General features: G+C 47.8%; 1 protein-coding gene across 2 annotated transcripts in view; it reads right to left on the reverse strand.

Moving 5' to 3' along the window:
* The window catches only part of TONSL (tonsoku like, DNA repair protein), a 176,383-nt gene that overhangs the window by 54,842 nt on the left and 102,462 nt on the right, over positions 1 to 19,079 (reverse strand). For both annotated transcript variants that reach the window (XM_033933925.1, XM_033933924.1), the window contains exon 17: positions 11,540 to 12,567. In XM_033933925.1, coding sequence (XP_033789816.1) covers positions 11,540 to 12,567 — 1,028 coding nt within the window. The remainder of the gene's footprint in view (positions 1 to 11,539; positions 12,568 to 19,079) is intronic.

The following is a 19,079-nucleotide window of genomic DNA, read 5'->3' on the forward strand; positions in this document are numbered from 1 at the left end:
GCCAATTGTTTTGTTTCTTTGATATTTTTTGGTAATATACATGGCAACACTTTGACCACAAACAACTTGAAAGGCAATATGCTGGAAAAACTGAGCACTAAACAAGAGGAAAAACTTGGCAGCACCAATCAAAGAATGCAACCAAAGATTAGAGAAATCAGAGTAAAAACTATCAAACTAGGAGGAAGGGTGTTTGGACCTATTAGTATCTAAACTAAACTAAAACTTAGCTTAATATACCAGGTCATCAACCAAAGGAAGCGCGACTCGGTTAACAATAATTAAAAAGGAATACTCAAAATACAATCCTTAGTATCCTTATCAGACCAGTCCAGAACCTGTGGAATATAGCTACGCAGTTCCCCCCCCAAAAAAACAAAAAAGGATGGGACTTCATATCCCTGAAACATAAGAGGCTGTTAAGTGAATGAGCAAGCACTAGGAAAATTCCACTGAAGAGGAAGCAACAGAACTTTGACCACGATGTCAAGCGCACCGGTATAAGAGACCTAGTCCTCCAATGTTGACTTATAGAGAAGCTATCTATATGGAAAGGAGAAGTAGCATTTGTAAGTACCTGTAGACAGAAAGTGGATGCAATCCATTAAAATCCTCTGGCTATCAACCACCACAAGAAGAATTGAAAACGAACCCCCCTGCCAATGAGAAGCGGTAAAAAATGCATCTGCTAGAGACAGAATGACCTAAATAACTTTGGCACAGAGGAACTATGAACAAGAGAAGGGATCCCAATCCAAGGACCTGAGGGCAGAGATCAACTAGGAGTCACCTGAAATAGTCATAACAGCCATACTAGGTCAAACCAATGGTCCATCTAGCCCAGTATCTTGTTTCCACAGTGGCCAATCCAGGGCACAAGTACCTGGCAGAAACCCAAATAGTAGCAACATTCCATGCTACCGATCCCAGGGAAAGTGGCTTCTCCCATATGTCTCAACAACAGAAGAGGGCTAACCTTCCCAGAAGAGAAATAAAAATTCTCGTCTGACCTATCATTCCCTATAAGAATTACCTTCTAGACTTGAACCTTCCAGAATACTCTCCAAGAAGCCTCCCCAGAATCACAAGAATTATTCAGAGCCACATGTATAAGGGCCAAATATGCAGGTACACTCGGTATCAAATATGCTACCACTAAACAAGCCCCTCATATGTATCTACAAGAATGGCAATTTCTATTGTATTAGGACCTCCCATCATTTTGAAATTGATGGGAGGGAGCATGCATGGAGTCAAAAGCATCACACTTAAGCCACAAGACAAAAATGTGAAGAGGGCTAAAGGGCAACTATCAAGCACATTTAGTTTAATATCGGCAGGCTTCCTGAGTCTAACTGTAAGGTTTCATAAATGCACTATTTAAATTAGAACTAAATGGAAGGTGTCTGAAAATAGGAAAGTACAGACTTGCCTATCTACTGAAAAGATGAATTTCAAGAGGAGAGGCTTAACTTGCCATACCTTAAGATTTGCCTCCTGAAGACCTATTCAGTCAACAATACAGCCTTATTCCCTCAGGAGAAGGGGGGGGGGAATCAGAAAACTAAGTTCCCACATGGTTGATGGAGATGACCTAGAAAGGATTGCTTTTATCCAAAGACCTCCTTCAAGAGAATGAATGTAAGTGGTGTATAAATGCTAAAATCAGAACTATCAGCCCTGTTTCTGTTAAGAGGCAGTCTTTAGTAGAGCTGCCCGGAAAGGAGAAATTAGGTTCTTACCTGCTAATTTACTTTCTTTTAGCTTCTCCAGACCAGTAGAGGTTAATCTTTACAAATGGGTATATATCCAATCATGACCAGCAGGTGGAGACTGAAAACAAAACTGTGGGACAGTATATAATATACTCCCTTCTCTATTTCCCTCAGTCTGCCGAATAGCCAAGCAGAACCAAGAACTGGAAAACAGAAAGAAAACAATACTCCGAACAGGAGTAACAACTAACATACCCAAATGCTGTTGGAAAATGCAGAGGAGAAATACCAGAAGGAAAATGTCCCCACAGCTCGCCAGCTAAGCCAGCCGAGCCACAGCCGCTGTTCTTTAATTCTCCCCGGCCCTAGAAAAATACTAGAACCCGCAGCAAAAAACAAAAACTGCCCACGAAACAGCCCCAACAACAACAACAACAGACAGGGTGGGGACCTCTACTGGTCTGGAGAAGCTAAAAGAAAGTAAATTAGCAGGTAAGAACCTAATTTCTCCTTCTTTAGCACTCTCCAGACCAGTAGAGGTTAATCTTTATGAATGGGACGTACCAAAGCAGTCCCTCACACGGGCGGGACCCCCGAAGGGCTGACACCAGAACACACACACCGAACACCGCATCCTGACGCGCCAGAATATCTACCCAAAAGAGTCTGACAAAGGAATACAAGGAAGACCAAACCGCAGCCTTACAAATGTCCACTGGAGGCACGAGCGACGACTCAGCCCAAGAAGCCGCCTGACCCCGAGTAGAATGAGCTTTGAGAAACTCCGGAACGGGCTGCTGCCCCAGAAGAGAAGCGGAAGCAATAGTCTCCTTGATCTAGCATGCAATAGTAGCCCTAGAAGCGCCAGCCCCCCTAAGAGGACCAGTCAGAAGGACAAAGAGATGATTTTATTTCCTGATCTCCTGGGTCCGTTACACATAAGAGCGAAGGACCCGACCAACATCCAACTTGCTCAGCTGTCTTTGCTCAGAAGAGCCCTCCCAACTACCCAAGACCGGGAGGACCACAGATTGATTGACATGAAAAGGAAAAACTACTTTCGGCAGAAAAGGAAGGAACAGGCCTCAAGACATCCTGCTCCCTAGAAAACTCCAAGAAGGGAGCCCTACAAGAGAAAACCTGTAGCTCAGAAACACGCCTAGCGGAAGAAATGTCCACCAAAAAGACCGTCTTCAGAGTAAGGTCCTTCAAAGAGCAGCCGCCCAACGGTTCGAAGGGCGGGTGCATCAGAATAGAGAGAACCAGACTGAGATTCCAAGAGGGAACAGAGGACCGCACGGGAGGCCTGAGCACCTTGGCCGCCCGCAAAAAGCGAATCACATCAGGAATGGTTGTCAAACGCTGACCCGTCACAAATCCCCGAAAGGCTGACAAGGCCACAAGCTGAACCCGGAGAGAAGCCGAAGCCAGGCCTCTATCCAGGCCATCTTGCAAGAACTCTAGGATGTTAGGCACAGAAACGTGAAGAGAGACCACTCCCCGCCCCTGGCACCACCCCTTAAAGAAGTGCCAAACCCACACAGAAGCCTGAGAGGTAGAAAGCCTCCAGGACCCCAAGAGTGTAGAAATCACCCTATCTGAATACCCCTTCTTATCAAGGCGACCCCTTTCAAAAGCCAAGCCGTAAGACAGAAGGGAGACGGGTCGAACATGGGAATGGGACCCTGCGTCAGAAGGTCGTCCAAGGGAGGCAGAGGAAGAGGATCCGCCACCAGAGTGTCACCAGATCTGCGTATCACGGATGTCGAGGCCAATCTGGAGCCACCAGAACCCGGATGGCGAACAATGCGGAGAAGAACTCTGCCCACTAATGGCCACGGAGGGATCATGCACAACAGCCCCTCTGTTGGCCATGGTTGAACCAGAGCATCCAGACCCTCGGCCAGTCCATCCCTGCGACGACTGAAGAAGCGGAACACCTCGGCATTGCCACTCGTGGCCGTCAGGTCCATCAGGGACTGACCCCAAGCCTGCATTATCAACTGAAAAGCCACAGGGCTGAGACACCACTCTCTGTGATCTAAGATGTGACTGAGGAAGATCGCCTGAACATTCTCCACCCCAGCCATGTGAGAGGCCGAGAGGTCCAGAAGGCGTGACTCCGCCCCAAAGCATGAGCCGAGCCGCCTCCTCCGCCACCTGAGCGCTCTTGGTGCCTCAACGATTGACATAAGCCACCGCTGTGGCATTGTCAGACCGGACTCTGACCGACTTGCCCATCAAGAGGGAGCGGAAGGCTAACAGCGCCAGAGGGACGGCTCTGGTCTCCAACATGTTGATCGGCCAGGACGCCTCCTCCATGGACCAGGTGCCCTGAGCTGAGTGACCTAGACACTGAGCACCCCCAACCGAGGAGACTGGCATCCGTGAGAAGCACCGTCCACTGCGATAGATCCAGACTCATCCTCTGGACCAGATGAGAGGTCTGGAGCCACCAAAGAAGACTGCAGCGCGCCAAGCCTCGCAGAGGGACAGGGACCTCCAAACTGAGCCTCTGGGGTGACCATCTACGGAGCAGAGCATACCGAAGAGACACATGTGGGCACGCGCCCACCTAACAACATCCAGGAACGCTGCCATCGACCCCAAGACTTGGAGGAAATCCTGCGCCCGAGGACACCGGGACGCCAAAAGAAGGCGAATCTGAGATTGCAATTTGCTTACCCGGGCCTCTGGAAGGAAGACCTTCCCCAAGGAGATGTCGAACAGAACCCCAAGGTACTCCAGATGCTGAGCGGGGACCAACCGACTCTTGGAAAGGTTGACCACCCAGCCCAGTGACCGGAGAAACTCAACCACCCGAGCCGTAACTCGGGCGCTCTCCTGCAACGACTTCGCCCGAAACAACCAGTCATCCCAGAAGGGGTGCACCAGTATGCGCTCTGACTGCAATGCCGCCGTGACGACCACCATCAACTTGGCGAACGTCCGGGGAGTCGTGGCCAGGCCCAAGGGAAGCACACAGAACTGATAGTGCAGACCCAATATCGCAAAGCAAAGAAAGAGCTGAGGAGAGGCCCGAATGGAAACAGGCAAATAGGCCTCCGCCAGAGCGAGAGGTCAGGAACTCCCCCGGCTGAACCGCCAGAAGGACAGACTGCAGTGTGTCCATGCGAATAAAAGGGAATTCTGAGAGTCCTGTTGACCTCAGTTTAAACCAAGGATGGGCCGAAAGGTCCCCTCCCTTTAGGGCCCCATAAAGGAAATGGCGTACCAGCCGATACCGCACTCCTGAGGGGACACTGGACAACTGCTTTGAGATCTAGCAAGCGCTGAAGGGTCTGGCGAAAGGCTAGCGTCTCCCATGCCACCTGACATGGAGAGGCTAGATATGATCCGGTAGAGAGCGGGCAAAATTCAAGTACATAACCGTCCCGCACCACCACCAGGACCCACTGATCGGACGTGATCTTGGCCCACTTGGGAAACAAGTTGCGAAGCCGGGCACCCATGGGAACCAAAGGGGGCGCCGGCAAAGAGACATCGCGCAGGACGGGCAGCAGGGGAACTCCCAGCCCCCCGACGGGCCCCCTGAAAAGACTGCATGCGCTAAGCCAACCGACCCCGGGGAAAAACCGGAAGCCTGGAAAGAAGCAGTCCCATGCCCCAGGCGAAACTTGCGAAATTCCGGCAGACGCCCCAGGGCAATGCCAACCCGAGATGCCGGGCGGGCACGGTCCTCAGGCAGACGGGGCACCTCAGAGTCCGTCAGAGTCTGAACCACCGGATCTAAGTCTTCTCTAAACAAAAAACAATCCCCGAAAGGGAAATTTTGGGAAGTTCAGTTTTGGACGCGGCAACCGCCGACCAAGCGCGAAGCCACAAGGTACAGCGTGCGGCCACCAAAAGTCCCAGACTTAGCAGCACCAAGTCACAAAGAACAACCGAGAGGAACGAGGCAGTTATCTCAAACTTCACCACCTCCTGATCCACTAAGGACCAGTCATCAGACTCACGATCCAGGACATGCTCAGACCACCGAAACACGGTGCGAGCCACCAGCCCCACACAAATAGCCACCTGGACCCCCAAGGCAGAGACATCAAAATTATACTTAAGAAGTGTCTCTAACGTACGCTCCTCAGAGACCCTAAGAGCAGAACCGTCCATAACAGACACGGTATGCCGCTTAGGAAGTGCCGAGACCACCACGTCCCCCATTGGCAAAATTAAGGTAGCCCTATCCCCCTCCGGGATGGGATACCCATGAGCCAAGGCGCACACCAAACGAAACGGCGCCCGTAGGCCACTGCGCCAACACAAAATCCCGAAAATCCTGACTCACAGGAAAAGAGCGGGAAACAGGACAGACCCCCTGAAACAGAGGGGCCCCCATACGCGGGGTCTCCGGTGGCGCAACTTCAAAAATGCAGCACCAAGGAGACCTGCTACATCAGGTCTAAAAGCTCATCCCTCTGAATAAAAAGCGCACCACGGACGCATCTGCTCTGGAAGACGGGAAACCTGCCGCCCTGCTGCCAGCGGGCGTCCCCTCTAGAGGATCCTGGAAGCCCGCCAAAGCAGCCAGGTCCTCAACCATGCCAACACGCTCCTCCAACCACCAATTCGCAATCCAAGCCCCCCCGCGGGCGCTTGGATGAGGGAGGAGGAAGAGGGGACGCCAAACGAAAAGAGGGAGGCAAAGCCATAGGGGGCGCGGAGGGAAAGCACCCCCGAAACCCCCCAGGTGCACGTGGGACCCCCAATTGTCTGCACAAAGAAAGAAATTAAATTGGGGACAAAAAACCCCTGGGGGTCCCCAGGGACTCCCTGCCCCAGCAGGGGTCCCTGCTGAAACCTGCCTCTGTGTTTGCAATACAGGGGGAAGGTCACCTGAGGTTGCAGACAAAATGGAGGGGCCAGACAGAGAAAATGGCGAAGTTCCCGCCAAAAATGCTCCCTCCATGGCCTGTAGCGGCTGAGAAGGCTGAACAGTCCCAGCCGCTAAAACAGGCAAGTCGGCATCAGCTGTCAAAAAATCAGCTGAGAGGGAATCCTTCGGGGAATCCCTCCGTGGGCGGTTGGGGAAGACCGGGCTTCCCCACTGCTCCCAGCCGACTCGCGAGGCACCATTGGCGGGGAGCTCTGGGCGCCTGTAGCTGCTGCCGACGGAGCTGCACCACCTCACCGGGCCAAACTACCGATTTCAGTCCGGCCGCGAGTGCCTCACGGCTGGACTGAATTGTGTCCCACTCCCCCGGAGAAGGGCACAATGGCTCCATACGCGACCTAGCTAGGAGAAAAAGTGCCGGTTAGTGCAAAAAAAACAGCAAAATACATTAAACTGACTGGCACTACCTCAGGATTTTTTTTTTACAGAACAGACTCCACAGGCTCTCAAAGCAATATGCCTTGCTTGATTTAGGGGGCAAGGCTTACTGCTGAGGCTCCTCTAAAAAAAAGTGGGGAGGTGGAGGAAGTGGGGGGAGGGTCCCCGCTCGAGACCCGCCGGGTTTGACACCCCCGAGGTCGGACGGACCCCCAAACAGGGCCCGCACAAGCTCTGTCCGGCCAAAAACAGGGACTAGAAACCCCCTAAACAAATTCCAACAGCCCTACCAAGGGAGATGGGTACAGATCACTCAACACCTGCTGGAGACTGAAAGAAGACTGATGTAAATAGAGAAGGGAGTATATTATATACTGTCCCACTGTTTTGTTTTCCACCTGCTGGTCACGATTGGATATATACCCATTCGTAAAGATTAACCTCTACTGGTCTGGAGAGTGCTAAAGAAAAACAATTTCAATTCGATTTGGGTGGTGTTGTTTTTTTTTTTTTCAAACATCCTGGTGGGTTTATTTTATAGCCTCGTCACCCCCTTTGCCTTCTCCTACCCACACCGGCGCTGTGGTGTAAACAAAATAAACAAACAAAAAAGACTTTTCCTCTCTGTTAAATCCTAGCTCACGTTCACGGTCTAGCACCCACCTCTGGCAGGATACACATTTCAAATCTGACATATTGTAATCACAAAATAGAAAATAAAATTATTTTTTCTACCTTTTGTTTGGTCATTATTCAAATCATTTTGGTTCCAGGCTCTAGTTGTCTTCTGATAACTCGCTTGTCAGGGTCTCCTGCCCATTTGTCGTTTTTTTTCTCTCTCGGTGTTAACCATTCATCTTCCATCTCTGTCCTCCCGTTTCCCTTCCCTCCCCCGGGGGTCTGGCATCTTTCCTTTGTTTCGTCTCCATCCCCAGATCCACCTTTTCTCAACTACCCTTTCATCCAGCATCTCTCCCTCCTTCCCTACCACCCCAGGATCCACCATCTCTCCCTTTCTCTTCCCAACTACCCTCCTATCCAGTATCTCTATCCCCCCATACCATCCCTTGTGTCCAACTTCTCTCCCTTTTTGCTCCTTCCCTCCCTAAATCCCACTGTCCACCACCTCTCTCCCTTTTCTCTATTTTTAGACACATTATTTCTTCCCCTCCACCCCATCTAGCATATACACGTCTCTTTCAACCGCCCCACCCTTCCTTCCCTCCGTGTACTTCTACACCAGGGCCCCCCTCCCCCTAAAGGCCTGCACCATCCCCCCTGAAGGCCTTCCCCCCCCCCACCGAAGGACTGTACCACCCCTCCTGAAGTCCTGTCCCCCCTGAAGGCCTGCACCCCATATCCCTGAAGGCCTGTACCCCCCTCCCCTCCAAAAGAACCCTGGCCTCCCGGTCTTTTACTTAATTCCAGCAGCGGAGTAGCCTGCAGAGAGGATCGTTGGTGCTAGCGATCCTTGCAAGCTGCCACCGGCCTCTGGAGCTGTCTTCCCTCTGCCATGATCCCACCCCTTCTCTGATGTAAGAGGCAGGATTGCGGCAGAGGAAACAACAGCTCCGGAGGCTGATGGCAGCCTGCAAGGATCACTAAAGAACTGGTGATCCTCTCTGCAGGCTGCTCCACTGCTGGAATTAAGTAAATGGATATGCGGGAGGCCAGGGGGGAAGCCAGACACCACAGCACTTCCCGACTGACCCTACCCCCTTGCCCTCTAAAGCAGGAGCGGCTGCCAGCAAGAGACAGCGCTGCTGCTCCTGCTTTAGGGAAGCGAGGGGGAGGGTCAGTCACCGAATCAGGAGCCTGATTTTTTTGTTTGTTTGTTTTCAATCGATTCAAATCATGATCAGGCAGCACTAGTCTTTAGCAGACCTCACCATTCCCTGAGGGAGCCAGCTGAACAATTTAAGATTCTATGAACTTAAAAAGTCTCTCTGACAGAACTACTCATCAGGAATGAAAGAAAAGATATGCACCTTCTCAAATATGTGCATCCAAAAACAAATTGAAAACTAGGCATAAAAGATAGAGAGGACAAAATGGCTACCATTCCCACTCTTTCTTTTTTTAAAAAATTCTTTATTCATTTTTATATCTTAAAAGAGTTTCAATAAATGACAATTTAAATTGAATATATCACTCTTTCTCTGAGAGGAACTTGGGACAGTACAACTTTAAGGTATGCCCTTTTGAGGGGATAGGAGGAATGGGAGCCGAATATCTAGGGCTGGTAGTAAAATCTCCGTCACGTAAGTTCATGAGGGTGAAACTGCAAGCCCTGAAGCAGGCTCCTCTGACACTATGGCTATTAATGAAGGAGGCATTAGACCACAGCATTTTCAACTGTGGATTGGGACCCCAAATGGGGTCACAAAACCCGAATTTGAAGTTACAATATAAGTGGGTTCTTCAGAGTGGATCCTTTTAAGGACAGTAATGGAAGCCTCGTATTTTAGATCATTTGCCCGTTTCCCCTTCCACCTGTTTTTACCCTCTTCCCATTTTTTTCTATCTAAATATTGTACTTCTCCCCAGTTACCTCTCGTATCAGTAAGTCATTGTTTGTCAGTGCGTCAGACTGTTATTGTATTAAAATCTGTTTATATTTTTTATAATTTGTAAAACCACTTTGATATCTGATAAGGCGGTATATCAAATTTTTAATAAACCTATGGGAGAACATAAAAATTTTATTTGGCCACCATTAAGGGGTCACAGTCACAAAGATTGATAAGCACTGTGTTAGATGTTAGCAATCAGACTGGAAAACAGATTCCTCTAATGGTCTGGCAGGCTGCAGAGCATCCAGCTGTGAAAGAGAGGAGTAAAGCACCCCAAAGTCAATTAAGCACTTCTGCGTTACTCTCCTTTGGGACTCAGCGTTAGATTCCCCCTGTCCAAGCCCATAAATTATAAAATGCAGGAAACACTCAGGCTGACCTGGAACCTCCAGGCCTGTGCAATACTAATAACTGGAGATGTGCCAGTCAGGCAATGGGTCTAAAACAGACAAAGCCTTATGCATTCACTTTTGTTCAGTACCCTTAATGCTATAACAGCAGCACTTAAGTCGGCATCTCTGGGATAAAGACTTTGTGCTTCAAACTCGGCCACATTCTTCTTCCTTTGTTGAAGCACCTCAATCCCTCCTGGGGAAAAGGGGACTTACTCCTCCAAGTTTTCTTTTAGCCACGTTACTTAGGTTGAAACTAAAGCTTAGCTCTGTGACAGAAGGTACACAGTCTATCATCACTATCTACTGGTGGCAGCAAATCATCATCTCTGGCTAAATAATATTCTTAGGGATTAAATCATACAGAACTATTTTAATTTCTGTGTCTCCATCCGCTGGTCAACAGGTTCTGGAGAGGACGCAAAGTAAAATAAAGAGATGGCATGTACTGTGAACCCACAGCAAAACCGTGAGAACACTCTGGGAACTGGCGCAAAGCCCACCAGTAAGTGGCATAGTGCATGCAGTCTTTGCTCCAATGTGAACAACCTGAAAACAGTGGTTCCCAACGCTGTCCTGGGGAACCACCAGCCAGTCGGTTTCAGGTTATCCCTAATGAATATGCATGAGAGATGTGCATAGCTGTCACTTTCGTTACATGCATATCTTTCTCATGCATATTCATTAGGGATACCCTGAAAACCTGATTGGCTGGAGGTCCCCCAGGACAGGGTTGGGAACCACTGCCTTAAAAGCTCCCTGTCCCTGGTGGACCTTGCCAATATTTTTTGAGCCACATACTTCAGGGTCAAACATTATAAGCGTCTCTTATCTCTAAGTGAGTACTGTGGATTCCTTCTAACACTTCCGACCCCTTCCTCTTCCCAGGTGCTGAAGATTCTAGCTAAGCTTCCTCACTTCTACCCTAATATTCCAGAGACAACCCCACCCCCACCCCCATTTGGGAAAGATCCTTACTAGTACCCCAGATCCCTTCAAATACTCCAAGGGCATAAACTGTAAGCCCCTCACTCCTTGGATAACATCCCTAATATTCCAGGGTGAAGCATTATACCACTTCGTTCTATAGCTTAATACCTAATTTTAGCACTAAGTGCTCATGTATGTTATAGAACAGCACTTACACGTATCCATTATGTACACTGCAAGAGGGCAGAGCATGGGGGAGCCAAGGGCACGTTACCAAGTCATACTAGCAATTGTGTACATTGCGCAGACCAACCTCTGCCAGCCATTGACCTGTCATAAGTGGGGGGGTGCTAGTATTCTATAATAGTTTAGGTGTGACCTGAAGCTGTTATAGCTGAGCATGCCCCATTTTGGTATTTGCAGACTTCCCCCCTTTTACTATGTAATGTAGATCCCTGCTAAAACCAAAGCCAGACACCAGCTTTATTCTTTTCTTGTGAGGACTGAATCTCTGCCGCTACCCCAGAGTCAGATACTATCATCCCCCTCCTCGTACTGACAATAGTATATTCCAGTTCATACCCACTCTAGCAGTCCATAAAGAGTGATATTTTAATGCAAAATGCCCCTCTTGCTCACCAATGCAGTAGCAACCGGCACATTCCCCACACTATTGTCAACACTGCTCTCTCTTCCACCACTGGCCACTCTAGGGATGGAGGTTCTGGCAAGGCTACCACCAATCCCTTGCAGGCCAGTTTTAGTCCGTCCCACCACAGCTCTGTCCACTATCTGTGTCAGCTTTGTCTGCCGCGATCTCTTTTTGTTGAGCGAGGTAGTCCGTGCAGTGGGCTGTAGCATGAAAGGAGCATCACTGTCATCGCCATCTGTCCCGGTGCCTCCCATATCCTCCTCAGTCCTGCCTATGGGGTCCGTTCGGCTTCTTTTTCTGGAATGGCACTTCCTAAGGTCATCTTCCAGCCAATCATCAGCTAGGTATTGATCAGTACTTATGAGTGCAGCTCTATCTCTGGGTTCCAGTAATGCACTAGATACCTCTGCCAAGCTTTGGCCAAGGAGTCTAGACTTGGCACTACCCAAGTCACGCATGGTTTGCAGGTACATGGACCGCCCAGTGTTGGGAAGGTCCAGAACCATGTCCTTTTCTTTGTCCAACAGCCCTAAAGAAGAATCTTCATGCCTGGTACTCGGATGTCTCCTTTCATCTGTCAGGGTTTGCCTTCTCTCAATATCCATACACTCTATATCCACTGGTGACCGCTGACCCATAACCCTTTTTTTGACTGGTCTCAAAGGGACCATGCCATAGTCTTGCTCTTCTTCTGAAGAGTTCTCTTTCTCAGCTCTCCACATTCTCCGTCTCTGACTCACAGGAACCTGTGTGCTGAACGTCAACTCTTCCATTTCCTCCCCTGCACTGGAGGACTGCAGGGATTCTCCACTTTTGCTTCCTAGGACTCGAGAATAAGAAGTGGGCATCACAACAGGACCCTCTCTATCATGCTGAGATCTTCTGCCATTTTCCTTTACTTTTGAGAAATCCACATTACCAGGGTGAGAACAACATTGGGTCAGAGTCTGTGAACTTTCTGCATCAAACAAGTCACTGTCGCAGAAATCTTGAGCAGGCTGTGTGGCCGAGAAGCCTATAGAAAGGAACAAACACACATGTAAAATGAGTGAGATCTAGAGAAAAACAATTAACAACTATTCAAGTCAATGCAAGCATTGACATCCAGCCTCAAATTCCACACCCAGCACATCAAGGATTATAAAAGCAGTCCCTATTCAGTCACAGTATACTAAAACTCTTGTTACCTACTCTGGAGTATACTTAAGAGTACCTGCTTCGAAATCTGTGGAGGAAAACATGGTATATCAAATAAAAGTAAATGTGCTAATATAACCCACCATATCTTGGGAAAAAGGATTCTAGGCTCTCTGCCCCCACCCCATCTCAAATGGCCAGTGCAAGGATATTAGATGCCACAGTGAAATTTTCATTCCGACACCCAACATCCCTGTTACCCACCTAGCAGCTCTGGCATAGCGTCCCTCTCTCTAATTGAAATCAATTTTATTGATGGCTAATGTAATACAAATCTACATACAATGACGTGATGCATATACAAAAACAAGAAAACATGTCATCAAAACTTTTCAAATGTTTACTCCCCCTTCCCCCATCCCCTTCTACAAAACCCACCTTCCCAGCTATTACCACTAAATTTCTCCACTACCCACCTACACTGCTAAACTTCAATCCCCTCAAGTTCCCATATACTGCTTAGGGCCCAAGAACTCTGCCCAAGCATCTATACCACTTTAGAGGAGCTGGACTCACCTCTCCCAGAACATGGCAAATGAAGCAAACCAATAATGCTCAACAAACCATGGTTACATAGTATTCAAAAGTAAACTACGACCGCTTAGGTTTAGAGAATTCAAGTCAGCCTCCCCAACAAGTAGGAAGTTTTCCTCCTTTTTGGGTAGCCCTCCACTGCACATGCCTCCCAGGTGACTAATATATGGACTTGATTTCTCCATTGTCAGTAAAATGGAGGGTCTGAAGTAGCCCAACACTGTAAAATATACTTTCGTACTAGGAGACATCTTACGACACATCAGGATTCTTCCCCTGGGCAATCCACGAAATGATCCAGGCACGTCCAACACCAACAGTGCTGATGTTCCTACTACAGTGCTGTCCAACAAACGATTTATATAGCGTACTGTGGCGGACCAAAAATTTTGCATATGCCAACAAGTTCAAAATGAGTTGGCCATAGTATGTGGTTCCCAATGACATTTAAAGTATAGTGGAGAGTCCAAGCCTCCCCCATTTTATATATGTGTTCGTTAATAATATATGATCGATGGAGAACCCTGAAGTAGCACTTCTGCAATACTTCATCACCAATCTAATGTGGAATGTTACTACCAGTCCTCTCAACATTCTAGTGCCTCAAATTTAATTCAAAATCACCCTTAGAAATTGTAGGTACACCTATCTGTGCAATGCCTTATGCAAACCAGATACAGATATACCTAAATCTGCAACACCTATAAAGAAGGCTCTAAGATGACATCCCATTTATGAAGTTGCTCCCTTGGTAATGATCATACAAAATGCCCTAGTTGGCAATAAGAAGAGTGTCCTCCTCTCATTGTCCTAAGCGGTCTCAAATTCTCAAAAGAAATCAGCTTACCATCCTCTTCCAGTAGGTGTTCCACAGGAGAAGACCATTCTTTTCCCAATCCATAAAGATAAGGTTGTCAAGACTTGGCTCAAAAGTTGGGTTCCCCCTTAAAATTAGCTGGTCAGTTACTGAAGGGTCACCTTCCCAAATGAATCACTAAGACCCTCCATGCAAGATTTGTAACAGATTAAACACCATGGAGGGAGTGAAAAACATGAAAAAAGGATCTGGAAAAATTAGAAGAATGGTCTAACATCTGGCAACTAAAATTCAATGCGAAGAAGTGCAGAGTGATACATTTGGGGGGTAGAAATCTGAGGAGAGGAGGGACAGGGGAGGTGAGAGGCTGATAAGATCTGATGGAGATAGGGACCTTGGGGTGACTGTGTCCGAGGATCTAAAGGCATCTAAACAGTGTGATAAGGCAGTGGCTGTGGCCAGAAGGATGCTAGGCTGTATAGAAAGAGGAATAACCAGCAGAAGAAGGGAGGGGTTGATGCCCCTATATAGGTCATTGGTGAGGCCATATCTGGTGAAGGATATAAAACGACTTGAAACGGTCCAGAGGAAGGCAACGAAAATGGTAAGGGGTTTGAACCAAAAGAAGTATGAGAAGAGATTGGAAGACCTAAATATGTATACTCTGGAGGAGAGGAGGGACAGGGGAGATATGATACAGACATTTAAATACTTGAAAGGTATTAATATAGGACCAAATCTTTTCCAGAGAAAAGTAATTGGTAAAACTAGAAGGCATAATTTGAGGTTGCAGGGAGGAAGACTCAGGAGCAATGTTAGGAAATTCTTTTATTTAATGTTAGGAAATTGTTTATTGGAGAATTCTGTGGTACTATCTTATGATATACAGTGGTACCTAGGATTACGAGCATAATCCGTTCCAGGAGCATGCTCGTAATCCAAAATGCTCGTTTATCAAAGCGAGTTTCCCCATAGGAAATAATGGAAACTCGCTTTGATGCGTTCCCCCGCCACGATCCGACCCCCCCTGACACGATTGGGCACCCCCCCCCCGCTGCTTCTTACCCTCATCTGGGCACTCTTGAAAATCGACCTCCTCCTCTGCTGGGCCTTGAGCATCTGAGCATGCTCAAGGCCTACGAGTTCACATTCACGTTCAGAACGTGAACTCGCAGGCCTTGAGCATGCTCAGATTCTCAAGGCCCAGCAGAGGAGAAGGCCGATTTTCAAGAGTGCCCAGATGAGGGTAAGAAGCGGCGGGGGGGGGGGGGGTGCCCAATTGTGTCAGGGGCGGTCGGATCGTGGCAGGGGGGTGCCCAATCGTGGCGGGGGGGGGTTGGATCGTGGCCGGGGGGGGTGCCCAATCGTGGCGGGGGGTCGGATCGTGGCGGGGGGGTGCCGGTTTGAGGCAGGGGGTGCCGGATTGCGGGGGGGGGGGAGTGCTCGTAAATCGAGCCATGCTCGGTTTCCGAGGCACCGATTTTGCAAATGTTTTGCTCGTCTTGCAAAACACTCGCAAACCGGTGCACTCGCAAACCGAGGTACCACTGTAATTCTATTTGGTATGTCAATGAGGATACAGAGCCAAATTTCATCAAACAATAACAAGCTTTTAATGATTATGACAGGGTTCGCCATCAACATATCACATCTAATTGGAAGAATTGGAGTAGACTCAATTACTGTTTCTGGTGGAATTCGATGTGTCATATTTATAAAATGGAAAGAACAATTGCGATACAAAAAAGAAATTATAATAAATTTAAAGAGATCTAGGGGCCATTGACAAAGTATTGCAATGAATAAATACCATTTTTCCATTATAAGTACAAGTGCAGATGAAGGGTGGGGGGGGAAGTTTCTGAATTCGTTTAAAAATTTAGTTCATTAGATAAAAATACTTAACTGATATATTTGATTGCATATAGTTTGGGAGGGATGGGAGGAAGGGGATTAAATCTTATATATTAATGTTAAATGATAAGAATTTCAAGTGATGTATTCAATTTTAATATGTCAATTATTTATACACTTGATGTAAGTGGTAAAATGAATAAAGAATTTTAAAAAATAAAAGAAATTCTTTTTCACAGAGAGGGTGGTAGATGCCTGGAATGCCCTCCTGAGGGAATTAGTGATGGAATTCAAAAAAGCACAGGATAAACATTGAGGATCTCTAATTAGATAAGGATGTACAGTACGTAAATTAAAGAACTAAGGCCAGTACTAGACAGACTTGCACCGTCTATGTCCCATATGTGGTGATTTGGTGTAGGATGGGCTGGGGAGGGTATCAATGGGAACTCCACTAACTTGGAACAGGAGGATGTTACTGGCCAGACTTATGGTAGATATGCTGCAAACAAAATGGTTGGATAGGCTGGAGTGAGCCTGGATGGTAACGTCAGCATTTGGAACCTAGGACAACACCAGGTGGACTTTACAGAAATATCGAAGAAGAGACAAGTTAGTTTAATCATGTATTTTTAATGGACAGAACTAATGGGCAGAAAGGATAGATCATTCATTTCTTTATCTGCATTATTTACTACGTTATATGTTACTATGCATGTCTCAAAAAATAGAACATGGGACCAGACAACCTACACCCCAGGGTGCTCAGAGAGTTGAGAGAAGTCCTCGTGGCACCTTTAGCCGTGCCATTCAATCTTTCCCTACGCACGGGAAGAGTCCCCTTGGACTGGAAAACAGCTAACGTTATTCCACTCCACAAAAAGGGCTGCAGGACAGAGGCGGCAAATTACAGACCAGTGAGCCTCACATCCATAGTGAGCAAACTCATGGAAACACTGATCAAGAAGAAACTTGACACAATCCTGGACGAAGAAAACCTACGTGATCCCCACCAACACGGATTTACCAAGGGCAGGTCCTGCCAATCTAATCTGATTAGCTTCTTTGACTGGGTAACTAGACGCCGGGGAGTCCCTGGATATAGTATATTTGGACTTCAGCAAGGCTTTTGATAGCGTCCCACACCGCAGGTTATTGAACAAGCTGAAATCGCTGGGATTAGGGGACACACTAACTGCATGGGTTAGGGATTGGCTGAGTGGAGACTTCAGAGGGTGGTGGTAAATGGTACCCACTCCAGAACGTCAAATGTGACCAGTGGAGTGCCACAGGGCTCGGTCTTGGGCCCAATTCTATTCAACTTATTCATAGGAGATATGACCCAAGGGCTTAGAGGAAAAGTATCACTGTTCGCCAACGACGCCAAACTATCCAACATAATAGGTAAAAGCACTTTGCCTGACAGTATGACGCAGGACCTACTACTACTGGAACAGTGGTCATCGACTTGGCAGCTAAGCTTCAATGCTAAAAAGTGTAAGGTAATGCACCTGGGTAAGAGAAATCCGTGCACTTACACACTAAATGGTGAGATCTTGACTAGGACCACGGCAGAACGTGATTTAGGGGTGATCATTAGTGATGACATGAAGGCTGCCAATCAAGTAGAGAAGGCTTCCTCAAAGGCAAGGCAAATGATGGGTTGTATCTGTAGAGGTTTTGTTAGCAGGAGACCTGAAGTCATAAAGCACAGTTACTTACCGTAACAGGTGTTATCCAGGGACAGCAGGCAGATATTCTTGACTGATGGGTGACGGCACCGACGGAGCCCCGGTACGGACAATTTTAGAGTGATTGCACTCTAAGAACTTGGAAAGTTCTAGCAGGCCGCACCGCGCACGCACGAGTGCCTTCCCGTCCGACAGAGGCGCGCGGTCCTCCAGTTAGTATAAGCCAGCTAAGAAGCCAACCCGGGGAGGTGGGAGGGACGCAAGAATATCTGCCTGCTGTCCCTGGATAACACCTGTTACGGTAAGTAACTGTGCTTTATCCCAGGACAAGCAAGCAGCATATTCTTGACTGATGGGTGACCTCCAAGCTAACAAAAAGAGGGATGGAGGGAAGGTTGGACATTAGGAAAACAAATTTTGCAAAACAGATTGGCTGAAGTGTCCATCCCGTCTGGAGAATGTATCCAGACAATAATGAGATGTAAAAGTATGAACTGAGGACCAAGTAGCAGCTTTGCAGATTTCCTCAATAGGAGTGGAACGGAGGAAAGCTACAGATGCTGCCATAGCTCGAACTCTATGGGCCGTGACAGAACCTTCCAGTGCCAGTCCGGACTGAGCATAACAAAAAGAAATGCACGCTGCAAGCCAATTAGATAACGTACGTTTAGAAACAGGACGTCCCGATTTATTCGGATCAAAGGACAAAAAGAGTTGGGGAGTTGTTCTGTGGGGCTTAGTACACTCTAAATAGTAAGCTAGAGCCCGCTTACAGTCCAAAGTATGCAGAGCCTGTTCTCCAGAATGAGAGTGAGGTTTCGGAAAGAAGATAGGCAGAACAATGGATTGGTTGAGATGGAATTCCGAGACAACCTTAGGGAGAAACTTTGGATGTGTACGCAGAACCACCTTGTCATGATGAAAGACTGTAAAAGGTGGATCAGCAACTAGTGCATGGAGCTCACTGACCCTCCTGGCAGAGGTAAGAGCAATAAGGAAAAGTACCTTCCAAGTGAGAAACTTGAAAGGAGCGGTAGCCAAAGGTTCAAATGGAGGCTTCATTAAGGCGGAAAGAACCACATTGAGATCCCAGATTACAGGAGGGGCTCTGAAAGGTGGTTTCACATTGAAAAGACCCCGCATGAACCTGGACACTAAGGGATGAGCCAAGAGAAGTTTTCCATGAACTGGCTCATGAAAAGCAGCAATAGCACTGAGGTAGACTCTGATGGAAGTAGACTTGAGGCCAGTCAGACAAAGAAAGTAGATAATCCAACAAAGTCTCCACTGCAAGGGAAGTGGGATCATGGTGATGAAGAAGACACTAGGAAGAAAACCGTGTCCACTTCTGATGGTAACATTGCAGAGTGGCCGGTTTCCTGGAGGCATCCAGAATGGAACGAACAGGCTGAGACAAAGAAGTATCATGAGAAG

Source organism: Geotrypetes seraphini, chromosome 2, assembly GCF_902459505.1.
Source record: "Geotrypetes seraphini chromosome 2, aGeoSer1.1, whole genome shotgun sequence".
In the NCBI taxonomy this organism is placed as follows: Eukaryota; Metazoa; Chordata; class Amphibia; order Gymnophiona; family Dermophiidae; genus Geotrypetes; species Geotrypetes seraphini.